The sequence below is a fragment of the Doryrhamphus excisus genome, chromosome 8 (genome assembly GCF_030265055.1).
Source record: "Doryrhamphus excisus isolate RoL2022-K1 chromosome 8, RoL_Dexc_1.0, whole genome shotgun sequence".
In the NCBI taxonomy this organism is placed as follows: domain Eukaryota; kingdom Metazoa; phylum Chordata; class Actinopteri; order Syngnathiformes; family Syngnathidae; genus Doryrhamphus; species Doryrhamphus excisus.
The window spans coordinates 7,951,669-7,979,204 of NC_080473.1; the positions used below are offsets into that span (position 1 = coordinate 7,951,669).

Below are 27,536 nucleotides of genomic sequence, written 5' to 3' on the forward strand. Positions count from 1 at the left end.
GTCAACTTGGTGATGTTTATCTAACAGCGTAGACATGTTTAGATTTTCTGTCACAGAGACAGAAAAATGCATGGCTGTCGTTTCCCGTTGAAGCTATCCTCAAGGTACTGACGTGTGCGTCGTGTCATGGCCCCCTGGTAAGACTAACCAGTTTTACACAGCATGTGGTACCAACACACCTTTGCCTTGTGTCTCTAAATGGAAGCACATACACATATTAAGGACCACAGGGCGGTGTGGGGAATGTCTAGGGCAGGATGCTAGTTCTAGGAGGAAACCCTCCTCTAACTAGCTGTGTGTGTGTGTGTGTGTCAGCAATGTCATCAATTATCCTGAAAGAGGAAATAGGATGAACTCCCTTCACTGGTATTCTGGGATCATATTTTTTCCTGCACATCTCATTTCAACACATAAATGTGAAAGTGCACACCCCAATGAGCCTCGCAAGACACACATCCTCTGTATGTGACATTCATCTGGAGCTCCATATCCTCCCGTGCTCCCTCAGCCTGACTGCGAACATCCTCTGGTTGTTAGCGAGGGGAAGCCGGCCCTTGGTGTGGCACTCTACTCCGCAGAAGGTAACAGGCCCACTCACTCTTGACGTTTTCCTGCTGGTGTTCAGCACGGAATGAAATGCATGCATGTTTTGTTTTTTCAGGTAGATCCTAGAATGCTCCTCTGCTCATATCCTGAGGTGAGAATTTGGGCATTTGGGTCCTTGTGGAAGCTGTAGTTGACGACGCAGAAGAGATTAAAAAAAAAAGGCACGATGATGGAGCTGAGGATCCAGCTGATCCCAACAGGGGAGATTATCCTTTCACCTGGGAAAAATGGAGAGAACTTCTGCCACAACTGCAAGGTCAGTTCACATGGCGCTGTCGCATCACAGACCGATGTCAGGGTTTTCCTCCTTTTCTCTCGCTTTTGTGCAGCTAACCAAACTGAGTCTCAAATTTAATTCTTCCTCCAATGCACTTCACTGCTTTTTAATAGAGAACAAATGGACAGAGAAGGACTGTTATGAATTGGAGTTTGAATTGTTGCATGAAAGTATTTAGCAAAATCGTAATGTTGATTCGCATGGGTGGTTGCTTGTCAATTTATAGACAAAAACAAAAGTATAGAATTGGTTAAGATTAGTTTAAAGATAGCCAGTGAAGTTTTGAGGGTTTTCTGGATTTGTCATACTAATGCCAAAACTGATATCATCGTATCGTATTACAGTAGCCTATGTTATAGGCAGTTGTGATTTCACAAACTGTTTATTGGGATAAATCCTGGGAACTCTCCATGGGTGAGTGATTTGGCAAAAATAAAGGTAAGTGGGACTCATTTACCTTTATTTTCCCCACAGAGTGGGATTCCTTATTAATAGATTGAATATTTTTGTAGTTAGAGCATGGAAAACCTGTTTATAACAATTTTAACATAATTAGAGTCCTCTAGACGAAAACTAACACCCCTATAGTCGCCTTAACACTTTTTTATTACCCAATATAGTAGACATAATAAAAGAAGATAAGACACCAATCTATCCATTTCCTGTACCGCTAATCCTTTTAGACATAAATACGATTGTCTTATCAATGTAACATTACTGACACCTAGTGACCAGAGTAGAATACTCATATCACGTCTTTGGCTGTGTTTTCTGAATGCCTTATATTTATATTTTTGTTTATTTAGCTATTTCTATGCTTATTTTGGGCCACGAGGCATAAGTACATTTCACTAAAACTAGTTCTAAAAATAGAATCCATGCGAGATTGAAACCATGTCTCCAATGGGCTCATTTGGGAGGACGGCTGATGTCTGGTATCTATTTACAGTATCAAAGGAATGAAGGGGAGTAGGATTGATGTAGAAGGTACAGCATAGGAATGTGTGTATCAGGAAGTGTGTTCATGTGTGTAGTTGGGAAGGTGTGGAATGTCCTGGCGTCGGGATGGGAGGAAACGACAAAGAAATTCCAGTATGTTGCCTCATTTTTTTTTCCGTTACGGCATTCCTCCCTGGTCAAATCACACTGTCTGAATGTGTGTGTAAAGTGTGTGTGTTGAGTGTGTGTGTGTGTGTGTGTGTGTGTGCTTCAAGCTGAATCAATCACTCCCCCCTCTGGCAATCTGTGCGTATTACAGTCTGGCTTCGTTATCGACAGCGGAATGACCTATTCAGGTCACCTTCATGACCACTGGATACATAACACAAAATACTGTCCTGATGCATGATAAGTTGAAAATACATTTGATGGAATATATTGTATACTCCTTTGGAATCATCATCATCGTCCTACAATCAATGCATGCATAGTAAGAACACAACCCCCCACTGCTATTTTCATTTTTTAAGTGTCTACTTTATCACTATAGTGATAACAGTACTGGAGTTTTATGAGTAGGACTGTCCTATTGGAACGTAACTGGAAATGTTAGCATCACCCCCCCCCCCCCCCCCCATACCGAGTAAATACAGAGCCAGTATCTCTGATATGGATTGAGAATTATTTTGGTGATTCTGCATCATTAATGCATCATTACTCATAATGACTGTTAAGGTTACTAGGTTACCCGATGTGACAGCATGGACACCACCTTTGTGTTTTGCCATGAGATATTTTTTTAATCTAATAGTGTTTCTATTTGGAAGTCTCAGCTTTTCTTTTGATCACGACTGCAAAATAACCCAAAGTGCAAACGGAGAAAGTTGAAAATGCCGGCATTTTCATAAAGAAGGTTCATTCATTCATTCATTTTCTACCGCTTTTCCTCACGAGGGTCGTGGGGGGTGCTGGAGCCTATCCCAGCTGTCTTCAGGCGAGAGGCGGGGTACACCCTGGACTGGTGGCCAGCCAATCACAGGGCACATATGGACAAACAACCATTCACACTCACATTCATACCAATGGACAATTTGGAGTCACCGGTTAACCTAGCATGTTTTTTGGAATGTGGGAGGAAACCGGAGTACCCGGAGAAAACCCACGCATGCACGGGGAGAACATGCAAACTCCACACAGAGATGGCAGAGGGTGGAATTGAACCCTAGTCTCATAAAGAATGTGAAAAATATTATTGAATTCCCAAAAACATGCTAGGTTAATTGGTGACTCCAAATTGTCCGTAGGTATGAATGTGAGTGTGAATGGTTGTTTGTCTATATGTGCCCTGTGATTGGCTGGCCACCAGTCCAGGGTGTACCCCATCCCTTGCCCGAAGACAGCTGGGATAGGCTCCTGCACCCCCTGACCCTCGTCAGGATAAGCGGTAGAAAATGAATGAAAGAATGAAGAATGGAAAAACACAAAGGTGGTGTCTGTGTTGATCTCCCTGACGGATGCATTCACACCTGGTGTTGAGGGTGGATGTGTTGATTCGATGTTGGGGTTAAAATAACAGCAGTCAGCCAAGAGATGTTAGGATGTTAGAATGTTGCTTTGCTGTCTTTTAGTGAAGGAGAAGGAAGGAGGAAATGTCCACACCACTCCCATTGAAGCTTTTTAGGAAGTTCTGACGCAATCATGTCATTTTTAAAAATCACAACACAACTTATCACGTGTGCATGCGTGCGCGTGTGAGTGTGTCAAGACTGACAGGGAGGTACTGTCGCAGACTCCCGCGTGAAGCCGAAGGTAGGGAGCGGGCAGATCGAGCCAAATGTCAATAGTGTCGATACTAGAGACTTGAGTCATGAACGTATCATTTAAAACTGGATGCTCGACAAATTTGATTATTTTTTATTTTTTAATACATGATGAAAAAGTTGAAAATATCTTATAAATGTGTGATAATATGAAAAATGGGCACCTCGTACTTACTTTAATAGTATTGATTGATATCAAAATGTTCAGTATCACCTTTAGCACACTTCTACACATGTGACGTTGGCTTCCTGTAAAAACTAATTATAGATCTAATGTGAGTGGAGTATTGATGTATTGTTATCATATACAGTATGACGAGTGCAGCATGGTGATGTAGTGGTTGGCAAGGGCTCCTCACACATCCACCTAAAACATGCATACAATTCAAGTAAAAGTATCGGTATGCTATTGTTACTTGGTATCGAATAGACACCAACATTTTTAGTATCGACCACCACTGCTGTGGGTGTGGGTATTGCGTGAACGGTGGGAGGGTCCACCGGCACCACTGTCAGACACCAGGCACTGACAGTACCTTTTTCCACTGAAGCCAACTTTGCTCTGGTACCAGTTTAATTGGACACACAGAACCGGACCGAGTTTGTCGAGGACACAATAAGGACGTCACCGTAGTTGACATCTTGCTCTTTAAGGTAGGCCATGTGCAGTTAGCTTAAAGTGTCATGGCGGGGTGTAACAGTGACGGTTAACTTGAGTCAAAGTTTCCAGCTTCGGTTTTAAAACATGTTGAAACATGCGAACCATACGTTTGTTCATTTTTATTAAGATGTTTCCAGTCGTTTCTGGCATGGTGGCGTGCTTGCTGGTGTAGGCTGAATGAGAAACGCGTGGGGGCGGGGGAGGCAACACGGTGCCGAACTCCGTTTAAAATGAAGCACTTTCAATCCGAGAAGTTTATTAGGAACGCATTTTAACCTCAAAACAATCGCTTTGACTGGCTTGGGGGAATCCGTTAGAATTGCTGTGTCGTTCGGCGTGAGCCCAGGATCTCGGCATTGAACCCCTTCAAGTTATTTCAACGTCCATTTATAACGTCAGCAGTGTGTGTCACAATAACAAACAAAGTACCTTTGAAACAACAATCTGAATTGGTGCTGGACTTGCTGATATGCGTTGTAATTTGTCGAAGAAGTGTCATGGTCAGTTTAGGTGTGTTTGGGGCACGTCAGCACTCGCTTGCCGATATCAATTGTGGCAGAAAAACTGATACCGAGATGAACGAGATACCAGTTTTATTCAGCCAATAATATTAATTAATTTTTAAAGACACAAAAACCAATACATTTTCCCAGTATCCTCTGCCGTGGACTTGATAACTTGTTACTTATTCATATTGCAGAAATGCTTATGTGAGACCAGGAAGAAAAAACTGCTTCTTGCAGTATACAGTTCATTTTTAAATACCATATCATTTTTCTCAGTCACTCGCTTATTCAAGGTAAACCTCCAATAAAACTTAGGTACTGTTCACATATTTGTAAGGGGGTTAACTTGCCCAATCAGCAGGAATGCATACTTATTTCCCCCCATGGGAAAGTGTCACACTGTGGGTGACAACAACTTGTCAGCAGGCTCCTCCACCTGTTCATTTGTGTGAGGTTTGCAAAAACAAGCAAAGTGTCTGGCTTCCAGTCTGAGCAACACAATTATATGGCATGAAGTGAGACATCTGCATGTAATTCTATATATTTAAGAAAAAAATATCTGCATAATATTGATGGACTTGGAGGATGATTGTGGTGAAAAAAAGTGACGACATGGCTGGGAGGGCGTGATGTGGTAAATGTGCTTGGAGCAGCTGATCTGTTGCCTCAAGGTCATCTGGAGGACAGGGCCTACTTTTATTGCAGAGGCTGCCTGCAGCTGCTACGTCGAGCTAGTAGGAGATGAGCACCACTTAGCTATAAATGTGATCTAATCCTCTTGAAATGACAGCCACTGCTCGGCTGTTGTGGGATGCTGGCAGGAATGTTGCACTTTTCAAGCTCAACATATCTCAATCTGTTGCGATCAATACCTCTTTCCAAAGCTTTCCCCTGTGTTTCCTATGCTATGGCGACGTTTCTTTCCACTGGATTGCTCTGGCACACACGCTGATTCTTTCCCCCATCTTAATGAGATGTTTTTTGGTGATATTTTTGATCTGTGACAACATTGTGGCTTTTCCCAGATGTCTGCCTGCTTCTACACAGTAAGCTTTTTTTCGCTTTGATTTCTCCTGCCCATGCAAGCACAATCACCAAAAGTTGTACGGTTTTTTTATGATTGAGTACAATAATTTCAAATTTATCAATCACAAAGATACTACCATGTTTTGCCTTTTTTCCTCAGCACCCTCTAGTCTTAAGATTCCCATATATTATAAAAAATAAGTCCTCTTCGAACAATTGTGTCATAAGCTATGTGCAACATGACCTCATGTTTTTAACCCCATTTAACAACAGAACATGAACTTATTGACTTACAGGAAAGCATTATTACGATAACTGAAAAATTGATTAATCGAACGATTTAAGCCTCGATAAATTGACATGTGCATGCATGCATGTTTCATCTGTTGTCCCTCTTTCCCACACAGGCTGGATGACAAAACGGTTCACTCTGCATCTGTTTGTACATATTGGTTCTGATGAATGAACGGAGCTATTAGTGAGTGGATACAGAGTGCTAGCAACAAGTTAGTGTCATGCGCCAGCATGCGTTAACATGAATGAAGGCACAATAGCGATAGTTTCGAAAGTAGTGACGAAGAAGGGGAACACGACCAACTTGTGTGCACACCTGAAACACAACATCCTCAGTAATGGTTTGCTGTCAGGACGAAAGCTCCTGCTGCACCTCCTGCGATATATATTAAGATATATATATCTTATGCAAACACCCCAAGTGTTGCTTGGGCAGTGAGAAAGGCTCCATGGAAGGTGTAGGGGGGGCCTCCAGCAGCCCAGGAATGGTTCATGGATGTCGGTCAAAGTGGTGAGGTGTTCCAACTGGAGCACACACACCCAGCAAGGCTCTAGGAGTCGCAGGGAAGTTGAGCGAGGGAAGGGGCTTCATGCAGCCCAGACATGGTGTATGAAGCCTGTCCAGAATCGGCATCTAAATGCTATTACACACATAGAGCGACGCGCTGTGGAAGGTGGGGAAGATTAGCTGGGTAAAGGGCGTCACATAGCCTGGAAATGGTGTGGATCCCGGCCATAATGGCGAGGTGTTCCACCTGGAAGACACCCAGGGATGCTATCAAAGTAGACTAAGCCATGAATATCACCGATAAGCAGTTTCTAGGACAAAGGGCGTTCACAGCCATTGCCCTATGCACATGGAAAGTTGGTACAGAACCACTTTTTCTTGTGTGAAAGTGCTGTTAATGTAGAAGCGTCAGAGCATGAGACAGGTTGACTTGAATGGGGGAAAAATAAGCTACAAGGGACAATGAATGATGCTTCGGTTGTTGTCATGTGGGTGTGTTTGTTCAGTGTGTATTGCGTCAGTGTCCACGTGTACAGGACTGCATAGTAGGTGTTAGCCTCCGGAGTTTTTCCCTCTCAGTTCTTTCCCACATCCCAAAGCTCATCCAGTGGTACAGTGAGCCCCACCCTGCTGGGAATAAATGTTACGAGTTAGTGCTTTCGAGTCAGTATTGCAGTGGTAACTGCGGTGGGATTGGAAATCACCCTTGAAATGAGTCCAACTCCATACCGGCCTTGTTGCCATTTTTGGACATGCGGGATCTGGGAGTTTTTTTTTTTACGCTCTATTTTTGATCAACAGAACATACCGTTTTGATTTATTTTTAATTTGTATTGTCATATGGAAATGCGTTTAAATATCTCGGTATGAAAGTAAAGGGGAGACTTTGATGTACAATCTGTATTTTACACTAGGTCGTCCAGGTCTCGTCCAGGCTATGTCGGCATTTGGATTTGTCAGATCCTCATATATATACAGTATATAGACATGTTCACTTCAGGATTCTTCCTTTTTTAACATGAATTTATGACATTTGTGATGTTAGAGACATACTTCAGTGTTATTTACATGTACTTCCGCCCTCTTTGATTGATCTGTGACTTTGTTTCGTTACCATCCGGATCATCTGATTCACCTCTTGTGTTTGTGGCTGCCTTGGCATATGACCGTGCTTGACACATGCTTGTGCTGGTGTAGGTCAAACAACCCCACCCAAACCAGAACCCTAGGGAAGACACTCTAATCCTTGTGATCCTTGTGATTGTGATCAAAATTAAAAACAGGAGACCAAAAGCCACTGGTAGTGCAGAGCTTAGGCAGTAAGCGCCGTTCCTGTGAATAGGAAGTAGGGGGAGACCTGTTGAGAAGGTAGGCCGTCTGATACTGACCATTCAAAGAGAGCCTTCTGCGACAGTATCGAACCTGCTATTATAGAAGTACCTTTCCAACTATACTGTCAGTGGGGTTAGTCGTGACACACCCAACTACTCGCTGCAATTACCATTAATGTCATCAGACTCATTGACTTTTGCAACGTACTTTACAGTAATTACAGGAATTATATGACATGGAGTGTTTGCCTTACCATTAGAGTAGATACCCTCTATTCACTGGGGTTATGTTTCAAGACTACCCACAAAGGGCAAGAAACTGCAAACTTCCTTTCCAAACCCTCCTGCTAGCCTCGGATTTTGGCTCAACATTTGCAATAACAGTTACTGTTGTGGTGATTATTTTAGATTCCGCTCCACTTGTGACACAATCCAGGTTTAAGACCTGTATAGTGTATAGTGACAAGACTGTTCCACTAGACCAGGGGTGTGCAAATATTTTGACTCGTGGGCCGCATTGAGTTAACAAAATTGTCCGGGGAGCCAGAACATATATTTAACACACACTATTTTATGCTTAGAATTTTCCTTGAATTATTTGTCTAATTTTATCTGTAAAAGTGGTATACTATCAGCTATATGTTCTCATATATATATCGCATCAAACTATGTAATTTAATTTTAAAGTTTTTTTTTTTTAACCTAAATAAGACATCCGACTTGCAAGTCATGTGGCCAGTTTGTATGTTAAAAGTTGAAATACTTAGAAAGCAACTGGTGGGCCGGATTCAAACGCTTGGTAGCCCGCATGTGGCCCCTGGGCCGTAGTTTGCCCACCCCTGCACTAAACGGTACGAGTTGTTTTTGATGTGACGTGACATAAAAATGTGCCTTTGCTCAATAAACACTAAATAGCCTTGTTTTATTTATCGTATTTACATGGCGGCATGAGGGTCTCTACATGGTCTGGCATGGTTTGCGGTTTTCCTCTACTTTCTGTCCTTCATGGCGGGAGGAGTGATCGTATTAACTATTAACTAACATTTCTTTTCTTGAGCATGTGTGCCTCATGTTTTGGTATTCTGAATCATGTTTTATATAGATTTTTTTTTTAATAACATATCACATGTAACTGTCAGAGCGTTTGGTTTAACCTTTGCTTGTGACTCGGCTACATTAGGTGATTGAATTTGTCACACAATTCAAACATACTGGACTTTATGCGTTAACTGGGCGGCCCCCTCGGTTTCCAACGAGCAAGAGAAATAAGTTATCACTCTCGCCAATCATTGACTAAGATGTCACGTAGGTCAAGTGATGTATTGCGACACTCTTGATGAAGCTGTTCTTATGGGACGGATGATAACACACAGCATCTTCCCTTATTTCAGACACTTGTGCTTCCTCCTATCTATGTATTACAAGTGTTTCAAACTTGACTTTATGTTGTATGTGTACAGTATATGCCGGAGTATTGCATAGCCTCCACTGTAGAGTCAATAGAGGATGCCAGTGTCCTTATTAAGGCTGCAAGGGCTTCCTTTCTCACATGGTACGTTTTTGTTAACCTTTAACCGAGACCATGCATGGAGCTTTGATAATGTAAGAACAATTTGAACAGGTGTGGCCTTGGACTTGGCAAGAGAAAGGCAGCGGGACTGGGTTGGGTTGGACTAATAAAAGTGGGGAAAAAAAGCATGAAATCAGATGCCAGCGTGAGCACAGACTGGATATAAGTGGGAAAAAAATCGGACTTTGACTGTGAGGTTGATGTCTACCTGCTTATTGCTGCCAAAGGTTAGCATGTACAAGTATGCGTCTCAGAATTTGGTTTTGGTTGTGATTGGCACAGACAGCAGAGAGGAATTCCTTATCAGAGCACACACTCTGACAGCTTAAGCATTCTGAGAAGCAGGTCCCTGTCATCTCTGAGTTACAAGGTTACATGCTTTGCGGTCTTTTCCAGTATTTTACACTCGTCTGATGCAGAACACATTTCTAATAACAATGCAAATGTATTCATCAAATATTTGGTCTTTTTATTGTATTATTTCTGCTAAGGGTGTCTCCATACAACGTTTTTACTTGTGATAGAAACTGCTTGTGCAGCCTTGGTATTGCTACGACCACGTTTGTCAACATAAAGTTTGAGATTCAAATGGATAGGGTGTAATGGCTCTGTATGCACCTTGGTATTGGGGTCACTGATGGATTCATTTCCGGTACAGTGGACAAAATACAAAACATAAAACTGCTTTTGTGCAAACAGCTTTCACCGTTTTTAAAATGAAACAAAACAAACTGCAAACTGCTAGCAGGTAATTCTGAAAATACAATTCTTGAATACAAAGTACATAAATATGATGTACTATAAATCTTTTTAGGATTTGTTTGTCTTTCAGTCTCTGTAATACCAATATTGTGTGTGTGTGTGTGCATGTGCGCAGAGGGAAACCTGACCAGCTGCTCAATTGTGAAATAAACTGTATTTTTTTTTAAAGACCATTTCAACATCTGGGTTCCAAGACTAAATATGCCAAATAATTGCACAGAGGAAGTATTTGGAGTAAACAGGAAGCTCACTGTTTGGGAATGTTGTAACTCATTTGAAGTTGTTGCACTACTGCACAATAGCTACACTGAATATGAAAAATTATTAAATCTTCATAAATATAATTTAGATTGACACATGAAATAAAACAAACACTATTTTAACTTCATCCCATAATAGATTTTGACCCAGCCGAGCAGATTATTGGCTAATGCTGAGCTCATGAGCTCCTTGATTGTAATTTCCTTGTTGTCATGGTGATATGATCGTTAATAATTATCCAGATTGTTGATATCTGTGAGTTCCTTGATGGTAAACTTAACGATAATGACGGGTGTGGTGTTGTTTCATCCATCCAGTGGGATACAAGTATTGATTGTGTTGATATCACCACCTTTGATTGTAGGAAATTGTCATTTTGTTGCTTTGTTGAAGCAACATTCATGTCTGGTGTCCTGGTTGTAGTTCACATTGTTCATTTGTGCAGTGTGATCGATCTCAACAATTGTATTTTTCATTTTCCCAGTGATTTTGGACCTGGATTCTCAAGGCTGGTATTAATTCGTGTTTTGTTAGACATTGTTGCTAGGCAACATTTTTCAACTTCAGCAATCCGCTGATTCGCTTGGCTTGCTAGCAGCTGTCAGCACTTGTTTATTTCAAAGAATCTTACCTCCCGCCTTTGCTCGTTAAAGGTGAAGGTGTCTGCAAGCTCTTCTAATTTTGTGTTCCTGAAGTATACTCAGGAAAGCACCAAAATAATTAAAAACTCTAATATGGACAGCAGAGCTTTTACTCTTTCTTTCTGTATTATGTCATCCTGTGAACCGAGTGTCTGGTTGCACCTCTAGTTGCTAATAACTCGACATAAGTAGATCGACTTATAAATGGGCTTTCATGTAACATTTTGAAATGGTATCACTCACTGGGTTTACCAATAAAACTGATCACCGTTTTTGTCCCTCATAATTAGTTTCTCTGCGTCATATCCAAAGCAAGAGACACCAAAATAGAACAGTATTATCAGTGTGTGAAGGAAGTCATGATATCGTCACTGTAAATATCAGCTGATAAAGCTTTACCTCGGTCTGGAGTGGTCATTGGTCCACTTGGCTTTATTGTTATCAAGCCATGAGCTGTGCTGTCTGCAGGCAAGCAGCTTTGTTTGAGCAGTCCAACCTCACCATATATGGACGGCTTGGAAAAACAAGACTAAGATGATGTTTGTTCCGTACGGGATGATGACAGGGATTGGGACAAAATAGGAGTGGATAAGGGGGTTGAAAAGATTAAGAATAAGGTGAGAAATGCACTACACGGGTTGGGAGAGGATGATGTAGAGTTGGAATGGGGGATGGACAGGTAAAACGGTCCCGATGTTTTGACTACCTCGCCAGCGAGTTCCCACCTGCCCATTGACTGGAAAAGCCTGTTTGTGTGCGTGTGTATTCTCTCATAGTATCTCTGCTGTGCTGTTGCTCATCTGTCATCGGTCAGTACTCAATAATATGGTAGTATTATTTTTTTTAATGCCATACCAGATCTTAACCATAACAAGTCTTAGAACATAATTTTTTGGACATTGTTTTTCAACTCTGATACAATGACTGAGAGTGCTTGGTAATTATATATATTAAAGTAGTTTTCATTCCGTACATTTGGGTTCATTTGCAGGCAATATCTGGTTCAAGTGGTGGTCACGGTTCCGCTCTTATATGTAAATTCTTGCTTGTATTTGTTATAACATCTGTCTCCAACTTCCTGCTCTGCATCATCTTTATATTTTTTCCTAATTCTCCGCCCACATGGCTTGCATTCTTTCACTCTGACATCACAGCTACACCACAATGCCATATATGCCGTTTTTTTGTGCTTTCTTTTTCAGTCTCTGCCACCTCAGTTTTTGGTTTTTTTCCGAAATATATCAAGTATTGAAAGTGTGTGAATAGTAGTGGTACGAGTGACAGAGGAATGCTGGTTGCTGAAGATGGGAATGGATGTCTGGTTCATGTCAAGACTTAGTTTGCACCAGTGTGGGTTTTGTTTGTAGGGGGTAATTGGAGATGTACATGCAGGAATTAACATGTGGATAGGAGCACTTTGAGCATCTATTTGTTTGCAGCCACAGGGTTAATGCTGAGAGGAAAAAAATAACTTCGGGGCTATGATTGATATGTGTAGTGTTGTGCTATAAAATCTGTCGTGTGTTAAAAAGGAAAGACAAGTTTACGAGAAGGTAAGAAGAAGCAAAAGAAACCATTAGCCCAGAGTTGTGCTTCATGTATTTGACTTCCATGCATGTTACATCAGGCATATCTGCTTGGTAGACAAAACCAGCAAACCATGTTTTAAAACTAGGTGTGTCATTTTAACATAGCTCAGCTGTACAGACATATTTTTTTTTTGTTTAAGAGCAGGTTTAGTGTCATTATGTCCTCTTGGGACAAGGGATTTAGCTGAGGTGCAAAGTGATTATTGAGGATATTGTAATGGAGATGGGTGGGGATGTCGTCCAGGCAGTGCTTACTTCCAACACGGCACACACATTTTGCCGTAGCGCGAATGACAACCGCAACAGAAGTACCGATTTGGCACCAGTATCAGATAATATGTAGACCGTACACAACCCTGATTGATTACCTGATTAACCCTGATTAATAGCCATGGCTATTGAAACGACTAAGGATCAACCGATACATCGGCCGGCCGATATTTGCGTTCTTTACTTGAATTGGCATCAGCCGATACGCGCGTGGGTTTGCCAATTTTTTTTCCGCCGCATGATTTACAGACAGCCATCCGTCGGGCAGCTTTGTGTTGCTGGAGGACCCTGCAACACACGCAGTGGCCCCCCACTGGTGAATCATAACAAAAGGGCGCGTTTTCAACTTTTAATTAGCCTCTAACAGTTAAACTTAACAGTTAAATAGGCAACATGAACGCCAAGTGCAAGCAATATACGTGCTTGAGAATATTGTGGCGCCCGAGGGTCTTTTAAAGCGGAGAACAATTTTTATTTCGCAAGTAAAACAATAAGCTTGCTTTTCACGCCATACACAGCCCATCACCGTTTAAATGTGTTTAAGAAAGCTGAATCCTACTGTGTTCAGTGTTTGCATTTCAATAAATATTTGTTTAAACTTGAGACCTGTAATATTTGTTATCATTGTCATTTTTTCATGTAAATTGAGGGAGCAAAAGCAGTATCGGCCCAAGCAAAATCGGCTATTGGCTAAGGGTGATGGAAAAAAATCGGCATCGGCCCCAAAAAAACCATATCGGTCGATCCCTAGAAACGACTACTCAACTTACCATTATAGAACCCTCATTATTAATAAGTTGAATCATTTTTTTACGTTTGTGTTAATAATAATGACTATTTAAGATCATAATGAACAAACTGCTCAGAGGAAGTGAAACAGGAAGGAGGAGTATAAGAAGAATGGAGCAGAGAAGCGAAAGAGGGGTGGTAGGAGAAAGTTCCCACTTCAGAATTTCCCACAGACTCAAGGTCACGCGTTCTTCCCTAAAACTGGTCGTGTGGGATTCAGATTCTTTTTCTCCTTCCCTGCGTATGGTATGAATTTGAGAATAGAGAATTATTGCAAAGGATTGAATTGGATGCATGGGCACACTGGTCCTGGTGGGGTTCTGGTTCATGTATGTATTTTTATTTGGAACGGAAAGCCTTATCCCGGCTAAGTCCCATTTACATTCATGTCGTCTGTAAACTGGAGATGATGTGATCCTACTAACCTCTCAAAGCACCTCATCATAATGAGGGTGGGTGCAATGCTGTGGTTGTCACTGAGAGAAGATTGTTGGGCTTTTTGAATGATTGTGGCAGGCTTTTGATATGATGCTCTGGGGTGTTGAATATGCACAGCCAGCTGGTCAGCACATTCCTTGAACACCCTGGCATGTTGTTGGGGCCCGCTGCTTTCCGAGTGTTTACTCTCCTCCGGGTTCTCGTGACATCTTAGCATGTATAGCTTAGCATATTGTCTTATAAAAACAACCTCATAAAATTAGCTGAGATAATAACTTTGAAACAATTTCCTGTCTTGTATTATTATTCTTTGTTTACAACCACATTGTACAACGCTAACGCACAGGCTGTGGGATCATACATAGGTACACAGGAGGCGGCCACCGCTCATGGCATATTGTTCTAAACTCTAGAAAGTATTTCAAATGGAGTGAACAAAGTAAGAATGGGAGGACAACCTTTTTTTCACTCTCAACATGTTGGACATGCCATGTCCGACTCATACAGTGTTAAGGTAATTTAAGGTAATGTTTCATCAGTGTCACATTACTGACACTTAGTGACCAGAATACTATAAGTACTAAGTACGTTTTTGACTCGGTGCTGTAGAGTTAGGGAGTGATGTTCAAAACACAATGTAGCAAGGGACGCCTGTATATCCTTCCAAGGCACAATGCAACTTGAACTTTGAGAGGACTCGGTGTTGTTCTTATCTGTGACCTCAGACAAGGGCCATACTACAAGCAATTATTCTGTTGACCAAAAGGTTAAGGCGGTAATAAAAAGCTATAAAGCTGATCAAATGGAGGGATCAAACAATGTTTGCATTGTTTCCATGGCTCCCTCACTCTGACATTACATTACAGTATGTATTGCTTCACAACTGTAAACAGAAAAACAAAGATCAAGCAAATGCAGCGTTTCCTGCATGTCAGCTGTCTAATTGTGGTGCTGGGGGGTTCATAATTGTGTAATTACCAAATTTTTTGGGGGGGGGGGGTGTCATGGTTTAATTTGCATAATTGCCCATGACACAAAACATGGTAATTCAAATGAAGCTTTTTGGTTCGTGTCATAAAAAATGTGTGACGTGATCTCATGTAGAACATGAAATGATTGACTTACAGGTTGGTTTTGTGGCGTTATTTTAGTTGCAGAATTTTATTTTGAAGGCAAAACCTTGTGGGCTACAGGCTGGGTATGCCAAGGTTGCATTTGCTTGCGGCCCTGAATAAAAAATCTTGCACTGTTTGTTCGCCTTGCGGTCTCATAGAACCCACACATACAAAATAGGACAGGTTTAATTTTGTGCAGCGGTGGATGTGTGTGTGTGTGCAGGTACAGCCTAGCTCTATGCAAGTCTGCACTTATTTTAAAGATTTTGTTTTTGGTTTTTTTTGCACAGCAAATATCTCACTATGCTTTAGCGGAGTGGATTGTAGTTGCCACTGGTGTACCCAGCATGCCTTGCAGGGATGTTGTAATATAATAGTTGTCTACTAATCCTAATTACAGTGTATTTTCAGTAAATATATGATAGCTGACAAATAGGACTTGAATAGTTTTCCCAGTGCGGATGGCGGCTCATCATTAAGGGGTGAGGGCCAGTCGAGAACCACTGATCTCAACTTTGAAAGAAATTGGACAGGGAAGAGTTAAAGTCTGACAGCTGTACAAGATATTAGTAGTGAGCTCAAGCTCCACCTCCTTCCAACTCAGCACAAATGTGCCTCAGCCTGCAGAACACACACACACACACACACACCTTGCAGTCTGTTAAAGTGCCATAAGTCGTCATAAATAGCAGAAACCAATGTTTAGAGTTGTGTGTCTAACACCCATCTCATCTTCTTGCCTGCTGTCTGTCCACTATGTATATAACAGCGGTGAGAGTCTGGAACACAATACTCAGGTTCCTGCAGCGTAGGCGCTGATTATTCTGGCTGTGGGGACAGAAAAAAAGAGGGAGCGAGAGAGCAAGGTGGAGGTGTGCGCAGTTTAATCTCTCACACAGAACTTGTTCAACCCACTTCAGTGTGTTTTTTTCCCCCTTCATTGCGCAGAAAAATGTAAATTTGTCAGTGTCTGCCTCAGCAAAAAACTTAAGCTCCTCCCTGAGCTTTATTTTTAGTCTGTGAGGACCACACGAGGGCAGTGTAAAAAGAAAACGCTCACACATCTTCATAGGTGGAGTGTGCCTCGTTCACTTAGGAGGTTTTTCCTGTAGAACCTGCCTTTTTTGGTTTGAAGTATTTTGGGCTTTAAATCCTAAAATATTCCATTGTATAAATACTTCTGAAACTGTGTACACATTTGATGGAACATGTGTTGTACTTTTAACCTACGACAGTCAGGGTAGGGGTGAGGGGATCCATCCTAATAGTGATAGTACCGATACAAAGTGTAGTATAATAAGGAGCAGATCGATACTAGCGTTATGAAGCGGATATTTTTCTTCTGTTTTTTTTCACAAGAAGACACATTCAATGATGTTGCGGTGATATGTAGTATTCTACATTGGTCACTAGGTATTGGTCAGTAATGCTCCATTGTGACACTTACCACTGCAGGTAGTACCTAATATGAGGGAACTATGTTTTATTTTCTTTCATGATGTCGACCATATTGACTCCAATCTTTTCCCTGTTATTTATTGTGATTATAATTGTGATGCTTTGTACCCGAAGGATACCAAATCAAGTGATGGGTGTTGGTTAGTTAATAATACATAGTAATACTACTAATAATAATATATAAACATAGTTTTAATGTTATGTCCATGCAGGACTGCCGCTAGGAATCAGTTTAGATGTTTCCCTAATTTTTATTTTTTAATAACGACTTATTTTTTGGGGGCCCCTGTCAGTCAGGGGACCTTGGCGTTGTCCTAACCTTTCACTTTATACAGCGCCCCTACGTCCATGTCACACTTTGTCAGGGAATTTGAAACAACAACCATCCATTCAATATACTGAACCTCTTGGCTGTGCTTGAATGACCTGTGCAGCTGAATACTTTTATATTTTACTACATTGTTACCATTTTAAGAACCTAAATTAAAACAGGTCGGAATGGCCGAGAGACATTTGCAGCAAAATCCAGCACAGTTGAATTTATATTTACGGGCCGATTCTCTTTAGATCCTCAGGAAGGAGAGTCATACTAATGAGGCCTATAAAATGTATCTTTCCTGCTACCCTTTGACTGCTCTTTGAAGCTTCAGCTCGGAGTGCCAAAGCCCTTTTCCCCACTGTGCATCCTTGCCATAATACAGTACATTGGTTATACAGTCTTGTTATTAATATAAAGTGCCCACTTAAGCCCACATTGACAATGTTGACCACTTTTGTTGGTTTGACCCAAAGTGGTTGTCTAATGAAATATTGGTTTATGTCAACATGTTTTGTATTGTTAAGGTCATCATTATTGCTTGTGTATTTTTGCAAAAGCTGATTTGTATTTTGGTCAATGCAAAAAAAAGTGTGTCAGGAGTAACAGGAAAGGATCTACCACTTACCTTCAAAGCTTTGGCATAAGACCAAAGGTGGTTCCTTTTTCATGGTAGACTCAGACTCAGCTGTTCTTTCATCCTCCTTTTCACAACTAATAAAACACACCTATGGCAATATCGTGCCAAAGCAAAACCATGTCAACAAACTGCTGTAGGTTTAGAAATCCTTTATTATTGCCAATTCTCCTTATGTTTCTGGTACAAATAAAAAAAGTAACAAAAGTAAACGTGCAAGCGACTTATACAGAAGTGACTTGAAGTACAAAATAAAGTCTTGCCGCACAGCTCAACGATATAAATGTGATTGTAAGACAACGTGATCACAGTCTGGCCACAATGTTGCAGCCATCCATTTGTGCTTATTAGGCTGACACCCGTATGCCTTGTCAGGAGCACACACTCATTGGCTGTAAAATGTCACTTGTTATTAGTATGAACAAGCAGATGCATGACACCGCTGAGGCCTTTGATCTGTTAGAGTTCCTGTGTGTGTGTGTGTGTGTGTCCAGACTAATTGAACTCCCTGTAGTAAAATTGGACTAATAATCTTGGTATGTTTGCTCCCTTCTTTTGAGAAGATGTACGAAGGAGAGAGTAACAGAGGGACTGTGGAAAGTTTTCTGTCTTGACATTGGGAGGGGAAAAGAAAGGGTAACATAGGGGTTGGTGGGGGGGGGGGGGGCATTGAAGCAGGGTGAGGGTAGGGAGGCGGGGAGTTATGTGTCACCCAACACAGAGACTATTTCCTCTGGAGCGAGGGAGGGAAAGGAAAATGAGGGAATGAGTGCACGGTGAGACGGTGGGTGAACTAACTGTTGTATTAGAAGCAGTAAGAGGAGACGCGATGGCAGCTGGCTCTCAGGACGGAGGGGAACGCTTCTAAAAACAAACCAAATAGCGGCCTTGACGCTGTGCTACAACCCAGGCACTGATAGCTGGGACTGCCAGCTCAGTGGAGACCGATCCCGTTCGAAATCACTGGAGCAAGGCGTCATGAAGTACAGACCTTTGGTAAGACCTTCAGCTTCTCGACTATTCCACAGAAGATGCCATTTGGCCTTTTAAAAGTGTTGGTTGTGAATGTTTATAAAATGCATTGGATTGTGTGCAGTTTTCAAAGTTTGGTAGGAAGATTGTACTCCCAACACGATGATGGAAGAAGTATGTAGAAGAAGAAGCAGGAGATGTTGCTATACTAATTGTCTTCAACCTGAAAGATAGAGGTGATTGTTGCTTCATTGTCCAGTTGACTATCCTAACCTTAGCTGTTCTTGAAATGATCCCCTTTGGAGCCTCAGCATGTATAAGAAGGCGTGTCCTTGTCACAATGCGTGTTTGCTCCTCCCACAGTGTATGGCAATCCCATTGCGACGTTGTGTGGACAGGCGACATTATTTGGCAGTCACTAGCACTGTGGTGGTATATTGAGTATCGATACAGTAGATCCCCGATTTTTGCAGGGGTTATGTCCTAGGCCATCTGCGAATGGTGAAAATGTGCGAGTAATTAGACGACATAAAAATGTACAATTTTGATACACAACCGGCTCCCTTCTTTTTTGTGTTTTTTATTTGCAACGCTTTATGTTATTGGTTGTTGGCGCCTTTTCTTATTGTGCCTTTTGCTCTGTTTTTCCGGAATTATTCGAGTAATCGTTGCACCCCTATTAATGTCATGTCTCATCAATGTAACAATACTGATTGTCGCCATTCAACCAAAGAGGGTTATGACTATAGCGCTGTAGGATTCAGTTCTAGCACTCATTGAGTGTGCACCAGCATGTTGACAAAAAGTGTGTTGATGCATCAGTGCATTGTTGCGAGAGCCTCTGTGACTTTAAGTTCCTACTTCTTTTTTCTCTCTCTCTCCCAATGGTGTGCATTTACACTGACATTCATTCTCTTCTGCAACGATGACTTTTCCAAGACATTGTTTGCCGTATGTCGGTTGAAGATGGACGCCTATGTGGATAATACACTTTTTGCACGCCTGTCGCACTTCAGCTAAGTCGGTAGTTTATGTTTGGCTCTTCCAGACACTGTCTGGTTTTCCATTCTTCCCCCGACTCCTTACAGCATCAAAATTGGCAAGTTGGGTTGGGAATTGTTTGTTAGCTGTTTGGAATACAAATGTAATTACACGAAAACCTTGGGAGCTGAATATCCATGGAGTACTGTTGGGGACGGGTAAGTTGATCATCAGAGTCTTGGAAATAATGATTTATTTAAGATTGTTAAGCTAAGATATTTGTTTATATTGTGGGAAACTTTTGAAAGTTTATTACTTTTCACCCAGCTCTTTGTTTACAATACAGTACATTCATTGTTAAAGGTGCAGCTGACACGAATGCAGTCATGTGACCATGGCCCATTGAGACTACATGGTGAAGTAGTCTTGTCCATGTATGACAAAACTTTTCCCCGAGTGCCACGTTTATGTTTTGGCCCAAACATTGGTACCCAGGTTGGTAGGTTCTGCTTGGTTGTCCCACCTGCCTGACCGCTCTCCATAGTGTTGGAAATAAACCTAGCTGAGCCTGCAGGGTGTTGCAATGGTAATCATGATTACAGTGTCAATAAGTCTGCAGCTGGGGTTGAAACTGGGAGTGTGAATTTTGGAGGAGGTTATTTAATGGAATTTAGCACAAGTCTTCTCCCCTCAGACTGGCTGACTGACATCATCACAAGCAGTTCATGACATAATCGAAAGTGAAATTAGCGATTGCTTGCTAATTTACTTGTGACTTTGGCCAGAGGCATAAAGAACAATGTGTTGCTGGCCAAGTCAGTCTTGACTTAACATAGAAAAACATGTTAAATTATACATATGTGTATATATACATATATATATGTACACTACTGCTCAAAAGTTTGGGATCACTCGCAAATGTCTTTGTTTTCCAAAGAAAAACAAATTTTCATGCATTTTACAAATTTTTTTTTTCCATTTCACAAACATTTTTATCCATTTCACAAACACTTTTTTTCCGTTTCACAAACAGTTAAAATGAATCAGATGATTTTCAAAGAAGGATCTACATTTTTGCATAGAGGCCTACTATCAACAACGGTCAGTCCCCTGCATCAATTTCCTGGTATGGCTGCTAATCTAAGTTAATCATTTTATAAGGCTAATAGATTATTAGAAAACCCATCTAAAAATCTGAACTAAAACTAAAATCCCTTACCATGCTGTTAACTACTCCCTTCAGAGAGCAGCACAAACTGGGTCTAACAAGGACAAAAAAAACGCTGCACAACTGTGCAAGAGGACAAATATCTGAGAGTGTGTAGTTTAAGACAAAGAAGCCTCACAGGTCCTCATCTGGCAGCTGCACTAAATAGTAGCCATCAAACACCAGTGTCAGTGTCAACAGTGAAGCGGCAACTTCAGGATGCTGAACTTCATGGTAGGATTGCCAAGAAAAAGCCATATCTCAGACTGGCCCAAAAAATTTCCAAGTGATCCCAAACTTTTGAGCGGTAGTGTGTGTGTGTGTGTGTGTGTGTGTGTGTACTGCATGTATTACCAATACCTTCATGTGTCCATCAAAAGCCAGTTCTTGACAGATCCGAAGCCACCTATGTAGACCTGTTTTGGGATTTTTGACCTCTTCTTTGTTTGTGGTGAATTTGTGATTGTATCAAAACGAGCTGCATTGCTTTTTCTCTCCAAGTGCAGCATCCATGTCGCTGAATGATTTGTCTTCCTGGAACCACTTTTCCCTTTCAGATAGTGTTAAACATGAGAGAGAAGTGGGTGCCAAACACCTTGGTGAAAAAGTATGAAGGTCAAAATACCTTTCAAGTAACTTTCCTTATCAGACCCGCATGCCGCAGTCATTTGGTTGCCATTATTGTAGTGGCACTTTATCATGTGAAACAAGGGATTAGTGCTGATATCCACCCTTTTGCAAATTGAACCTTGAATTTTGCTTTGGAAATACTTTGTAAAATGATTTCATGATGTTTGTTTTAGATACTGTGGATAGTTGGATGTCCATTAACGGTCTGGAAAAGTGGGAAAAATAATTGATAGCCATTGGAATATTGCATTGCAAGCTCCAGTTGGATTAGCTAAATAAGTCATCCTTACAGTGAAACATTGACTGATTTGACTGAAGAGTTCCATTTATTTGGGCTAACATTCTGTGTCATCTATTAGGCTTTGTATTTTTTACTTAAAAGTAAGTTCCTGTAAGTACCAAACTACAGCTGAGGAAGAACTGGCACCAGCTACTTTGTTTGCGCCACAGGATTTGGAAAGCATGACGACATGTAGGAACCAGGAAGGTGCATACTTGGTGTGTTCCTGAGATTTTGTACATTTGTGACTTGTACAAATAGGTGGAGGTCTGGGGTGTGCTACCTTTTTACTCAGGAAAGCCAAACACTGAAAGCAGCATTTGAAACAATGAAGTAATGGAGAGAAAAGCAGTGGACTTGAACGGGAAGGGTATTTGAACGATGCACAGAGCAGTTAGGAGGGGAGAAGTGAATGAGTAATGCATTGCGCTTGGGATTCCTTGTAGTAAATCATGACCTCATCTTCCCATTATTCATAATCCCGTATTTGTGTTCCTGTGCCGTGCTCCATGTGGTCTGGCTCAAGTCATCTGTTATGCTGGTCATGAATGTCTCTGGTGGGGAGTGAAGGCTGAATTATGCTACCGAGCTGACTGTTTTCATTTTGACCTCCAAACTCTCTGTAGCTGATGTGCACCTCCCAAAAATTCCAAGTTCGCTAATTTCTTCTACCTTACTTACCAATAACCTCCCCCCAAAAAATCCCTCAAATTTAGTAGCATTTGTATTTGTAATATTTTTATAGTTTGGGTAAGTTTACATTATGTCTACATTTAGATGACTGGTCAATCAACAGACAGATACTACCCCTGCAAGTAAATAAAATACAAAATCAAGTAAGAGACGTTTTGAAAGTGAAGTTCCCTGCACTTTCACAGATTTGTTTTGAGGACACAGACATTTGGAGTCACCAACTAGTCATCTGCAAATAATGCGGCCTTAGTAATAGTAGTTCCTGGAACTTAAGCGTTCCTCTGTTGTTATTGTTGTTGTTATTTTGCAGAATTATATGTCAATCAGTCTGACAGTGCATTTTTGTTGAATTCTATGTGGTTATTTCCAAAACCAGGCCGCGAGGACGCTGAGTGGTTAGCATGTTGGCCACACAGTCATGATATTGGGAAGATCTGGGTTCGAATCTCTCCGCTTGGGCATCTTTGTGTGGAGGTTGCTAGGTTGCTAGGTTAATTGGCGACTCCAAATTGTCCATAGGTATGAATGTGAGTGTGAATGCTTGTTTGTCTATATGTGCCCTGTGATTGGCTGGCGACCAGTCCAGGGTGTAGTCAGCTGGGATAGGCTTCAGCGGTATAGAAAATGGATGGAACCAGTTAAAAAAAAAAATTCATTTTTGATTTTTATCATTGCTTCTGAAAGTTTTCAGAGGTCCGCTTTGGTGCAAGCATGCAAGTCTACCGCTGTACTGCTGCACAGAATGAAACCCATAAGTTAATAACTGTCATGTTGTCAAATAAGGTTTAAAAACATGACACGGTGTCTGCATGGGCAATTATGCAAATTAGATGAGTAATACAGTCAATAAGTACAGTTGTTTGATGTAATGAATGATGTGTGTGGGCATCATGTGCACCTGTTGTCATCAACATTGTGACAAGAAAACCTACATGTAACCGTTGTAAATCGGCTAAAAACACCAGCTTCCAGCTGCAACAACAGTATAGTTGCTTGGAGAGGGTGACGGCTAACACTGTCACACTTGGACACTTGTTGACAGACATATTGGGGCACATAATATTCGATTAAACAGTCCAGACCCTTTGTCCCTGTCGGTTTTCACATTTTGTAGATATGACATATATTGCCAATACTGTTGCACATTCAATGTATTACTGCTGCAACTGCGACACAAACACACGCACACGTGACTCCTGTGGCTTCTACCCCGATGTGAAACACCATGATGCACCAAAGGCCTCCTTTGAAACACAGGATCAAACATTGTCATGCAGACTTGTTGGAATTAAGGTCTTATATGTGCATGTGCTTGTGTGGAAAAAGAGCTGCGATGTGATTGAATGGGTTTTGTCCCGTGAGTCTTTGCGTAAAACTTCAGCATAAGCGTAGTTGCATTTCAGTAGACAAGGGTCCGTCTTGCTCTTTCAGTGTTTCCCACAAGACTGCAAAGTATGTGCGGCGAAGTCGTTGTCGAATTTACATAATTGGCCAGCTCAGTGTTTGTGTGTGGACGGGTAAAGCAGAGCTTTTCGGTTTGTGTCATCAGAAAGGTATCATGTTTTGAAACCTTATTTGACTTACAGTTGATGGTTGCATTACCTGTACGTGTGTGCATGAGCCTTGTAACATTTGTGCGCTGAGTTTCAAGGTAACGTGCAGCTAATATTCCACTCTTTTGTAGCATCAAGAATCGAGAATGGTAGTTCATTGTCGTTGTGAGTTAACATACCTGTTATGCATTGTGCTCTTTATATTTTGGTAAACACCATCAGTAACTTTCGTTCTGCTTCAAGACCATTTTATTTGTCCATTTGCACTGTGTTGTTAAGCTAGCTGTTGGCTATTGCTTGGAAATTGAAGAGCCATGACATGATTTAACTTTGCTTAAATATGTTCTATATGGCTCGTAATTATGTTTTATGTGGTTTGTTTTTTGAAAGCGAATGGTAATATTCCCAAAAATTACATTTATGGTACGTGGCATGGCTTGACTGCAATGAAACAACACCTTTGCAAGAAGACTTGAAAGTAAACACATTTCGGATGCTAGGATGCTATTCCTGATGCCACAGAGTAGACTAAGAACAACAAGCAAAAATTTAAAGAACATAGGCCATAATTACAAACAATATAAAATGAATTTAAGCAAATTTGATCAATTTTTAAGCCTGCCTCTATTATTTGGGGTTACATTGCGATCTACTGGACACAATTATAACAGCTATTTTGACTGCCTATTAGAATGTGTTAGCGCCATATGTGGAAAAAATCTTTTTAAAGGTAGCGCCAAAGCTGGTTTCTGCGGTGGTCCAAAGGTAATGGTAACGGGCTGCCACAAATAATTAACATGTGGGAAACACTGTCCTCACTATTTTTCTATATTTACACCTTTTCAATACTTTCTTTTACCCTTCTATGTAACACTTGTTTTTCTCAACCTGCTGTGTTAATTAATAAGTTTTCCCCTTTGTCTAGCTTTCTCTTCGTCTTTCCTTAGGGACAATGCCCTACTGTACCACTTGGCACACCACCTGCTGTACTTTCATATATATATATGTGTGTGTGTGTGTGTGTTGACAAGGCACGTTCTTGAATCGGCTGTCTCTGAATTGCACCTCCAGTCTCTAAAGCTGGTTTCACACGAGAACTGCTGGCTACGCGCTAATCATGGATGTGGAGAGCATTCGCAAACTTTTGTGTCAAACTCAGGATTCCATTTTAAAATACAGGCTGTCTGTTACACACGTTGATGAGCTTCAACATGTGAGTGATTCATTTTACTTTCATGTCTTTCTGTGAGGTTGTATTGTATATTTTTATAGATTTGCTTTTCAACTGTTGTAGGTATGACTTTCATACGTTTTTCCCCTCAGAAAAAGTTCAATAATATTTCTAGGAAGTTTTGAGTGTGAGCTCGATGGAGCGAAATTCTTGGACTTCTGAAAAGTGTATTTAAAGGGAAATATGCTTTGTCCACAGCACCAGTTATTGAATTCATTTCCTCACCCTGTCTATTCCATCCCTGTCGTCTTCCAGGTGGTGGGTACTGACGGGGTGCGGGCTATGATGGAGTCGGCCCTGACAGCAAGAGATCGAGTGGGTGTGCAGGACTTCATCCTGCTGGAGAACTACACGAGCGAAGCAGCTTTCATTGAGAACCTTCGCAAACGCTTCAAAGAGAACCTCATCTATGTAAGTGGATACGCTGAGGCGGGCAGGAAGGCTTTTTGTGTTTAATGCCAAACACAAACTTTACACACAGGGTGCCTCTGGGACCTTAGCCAGTGAGGTTTTCTTGGTCCATCACCCAGGAGATGTTTACAGGAGGCCGTTTTAACTGAACTAGAGATCTTTACTAGAGAGATGTTCGATGCTGGCTTTCTTACAGATATCCAACACGGCTGTCCTTTGTTTATTGGGATTAATTGGTTCCAGGCACAACCACAATTATAGAATTTCCACAAAGTAGGACTCAATGTTACTCATTGGAATATTTTTGTAGTTATAGTATAGAAAAACAGTTTATGATGTAAATACGGATTTTTACCATTATTAGAGCCCTGTAAATATGGTCACCTTTACGCCTGTATTACCCATCATAGTAAAAATAATAATAGAAAATAAACCATCTTGGACATAAATAAGATAACTAGGCTTGATTGACAGTGTATTTCTTCCAGTGACCAATGTAGAATACCACTATGTTGCCGACTGTGGTCACGATACACTTCAGTCTTTTTATTTTACAAGCAGAGAACCCATGCCATGAACATTCCACAGGAGCTGCTGTCGGCCACCATCTACACGCATAACATGCTGCTAGCACTCGGCTAACAGTCAATTCTAGCTAGCTGACGTCACACGTCACTTCCCAGGCATCACTTCTTTAAGGCACACACAAGACATCAGGTACTGTGGGTATTCTCCGGTACTCCGGGTAACAAGGCATGTTAGGTTCATTGGCCAAATTGTCCATAGGTATGAATGTGAGTGGCCTCTTGCCAGTCTCCATATGCTGGGGTATGCTGGGATAGGCTCCAGCAACCCCAGTGAGGACAGGCGTTACAGAAAATAAATGAATGAATGGTTTCATTTTGTTCCTCCTTTTTTGTTCTGTGCTTATGGTTCATCTCATTATTGGATCATCTCATATTTTACTGCTGTTGACTAAAAGTCACCTGCTAGTGCAGTGGAACCTGTTTAAGTCCACACTGTTTGTTGTTATTACAGAAAGTGCCGACATCAACATACATGTTGGACCACTTTTGTTGACATAAAATTTGAGACTCAAAGGCATCATATCTATGACAAATTGTGCCTCGTATTCGACGTGCTTCTGCGTGTGTTTTGATTCATTGTTGTTGTTTGTGTTTTTGCAAAAACTGATTTGTTATGTCAAAATCAATAAAAACAAATGAAGAATGGCGGGAGGTGTAGCGGAACAGAAAGGAACGACCACTTATTTTCAAGGTTCCAGCATACAGTAGCACTAAAATTCCTTTAATCTTTCATAGTAGACTACTCTGCCGTTCTTTCTGCTACTAACCAAATTCATCCATTAAAAGTTTACACAAACGAGGAAAATAAATCAGGTTCAACATTAATTTATTATGGCACATTATCCGCATGTCAGAGAAATGTCGGGTTCCACTGTAATTTCATAGTCAGGCAACTTTCTTTTAGTCCTGAAGTGAATAATCTTAGTCCTAAAAATATTACACAACATGAAAGGTGACCATTTCTTGCTTTTTCAGACTTATATCGGCTCAGTGCTGGTGTCCGTGAACCCGTACAGGGACTTGGAGATCTACACAAAGAACCATATGGAGCGGTACCGTGGGGTCAACTTCTACGAGGTCTCACCACACATGTAAGTATGGAAGTTGTAATGAATAAACGTACTGTATTTTTGTACTGTATCAGTGAGGACTATAAGTTGCAATTAGCGGTATTTAT

At 41.2% G+C, this 27,536-nt stretch overlaps 1 protein-coding gene across 4 annotated transcripts in view; it reads left to right on the forward strand.

The window, feature by feature from the left end:
* The first annotated feature begins 421 nt into the window (after window positions 1–421).
* Window positions 422–27,536, forward strand: part of LOC131135135 (unconventional myosin-Ic-like) — a 49,381-nt gene continuing 22,266 nt past the window's right edge. Inside the window, exons 1-4 of one of the 4 annotated variants that reach the window (XM_058081066.1) lie at window positions 422–581; window positions 662–862; window positions 25,617–25,772; window positions 27,335–27,450. In XM_058081066.1, coding sequence (XP_057937049.1) covers window positions 773–862; window positions 25,617–25,772; window positions 27,335–27,450 — 362 coding nt within the window. In that variant the 5' untranslated portion in view covers window positions 422–581; window positions 662–772. Of the gene's footprint in view, window positions 582–661; window positions 863–4,129; window positions 4,297–18,545; window positions 18,811–23,926; window positions 25,344–25,616; window positions 25,773–27,334; window positions 27,451–27,536 lie in introns of those variants that run through there. The other 3 variants (XM_058081068.1, XM_058081067.1, XM_058081065.1) reach the window with 3 other exon arrangements.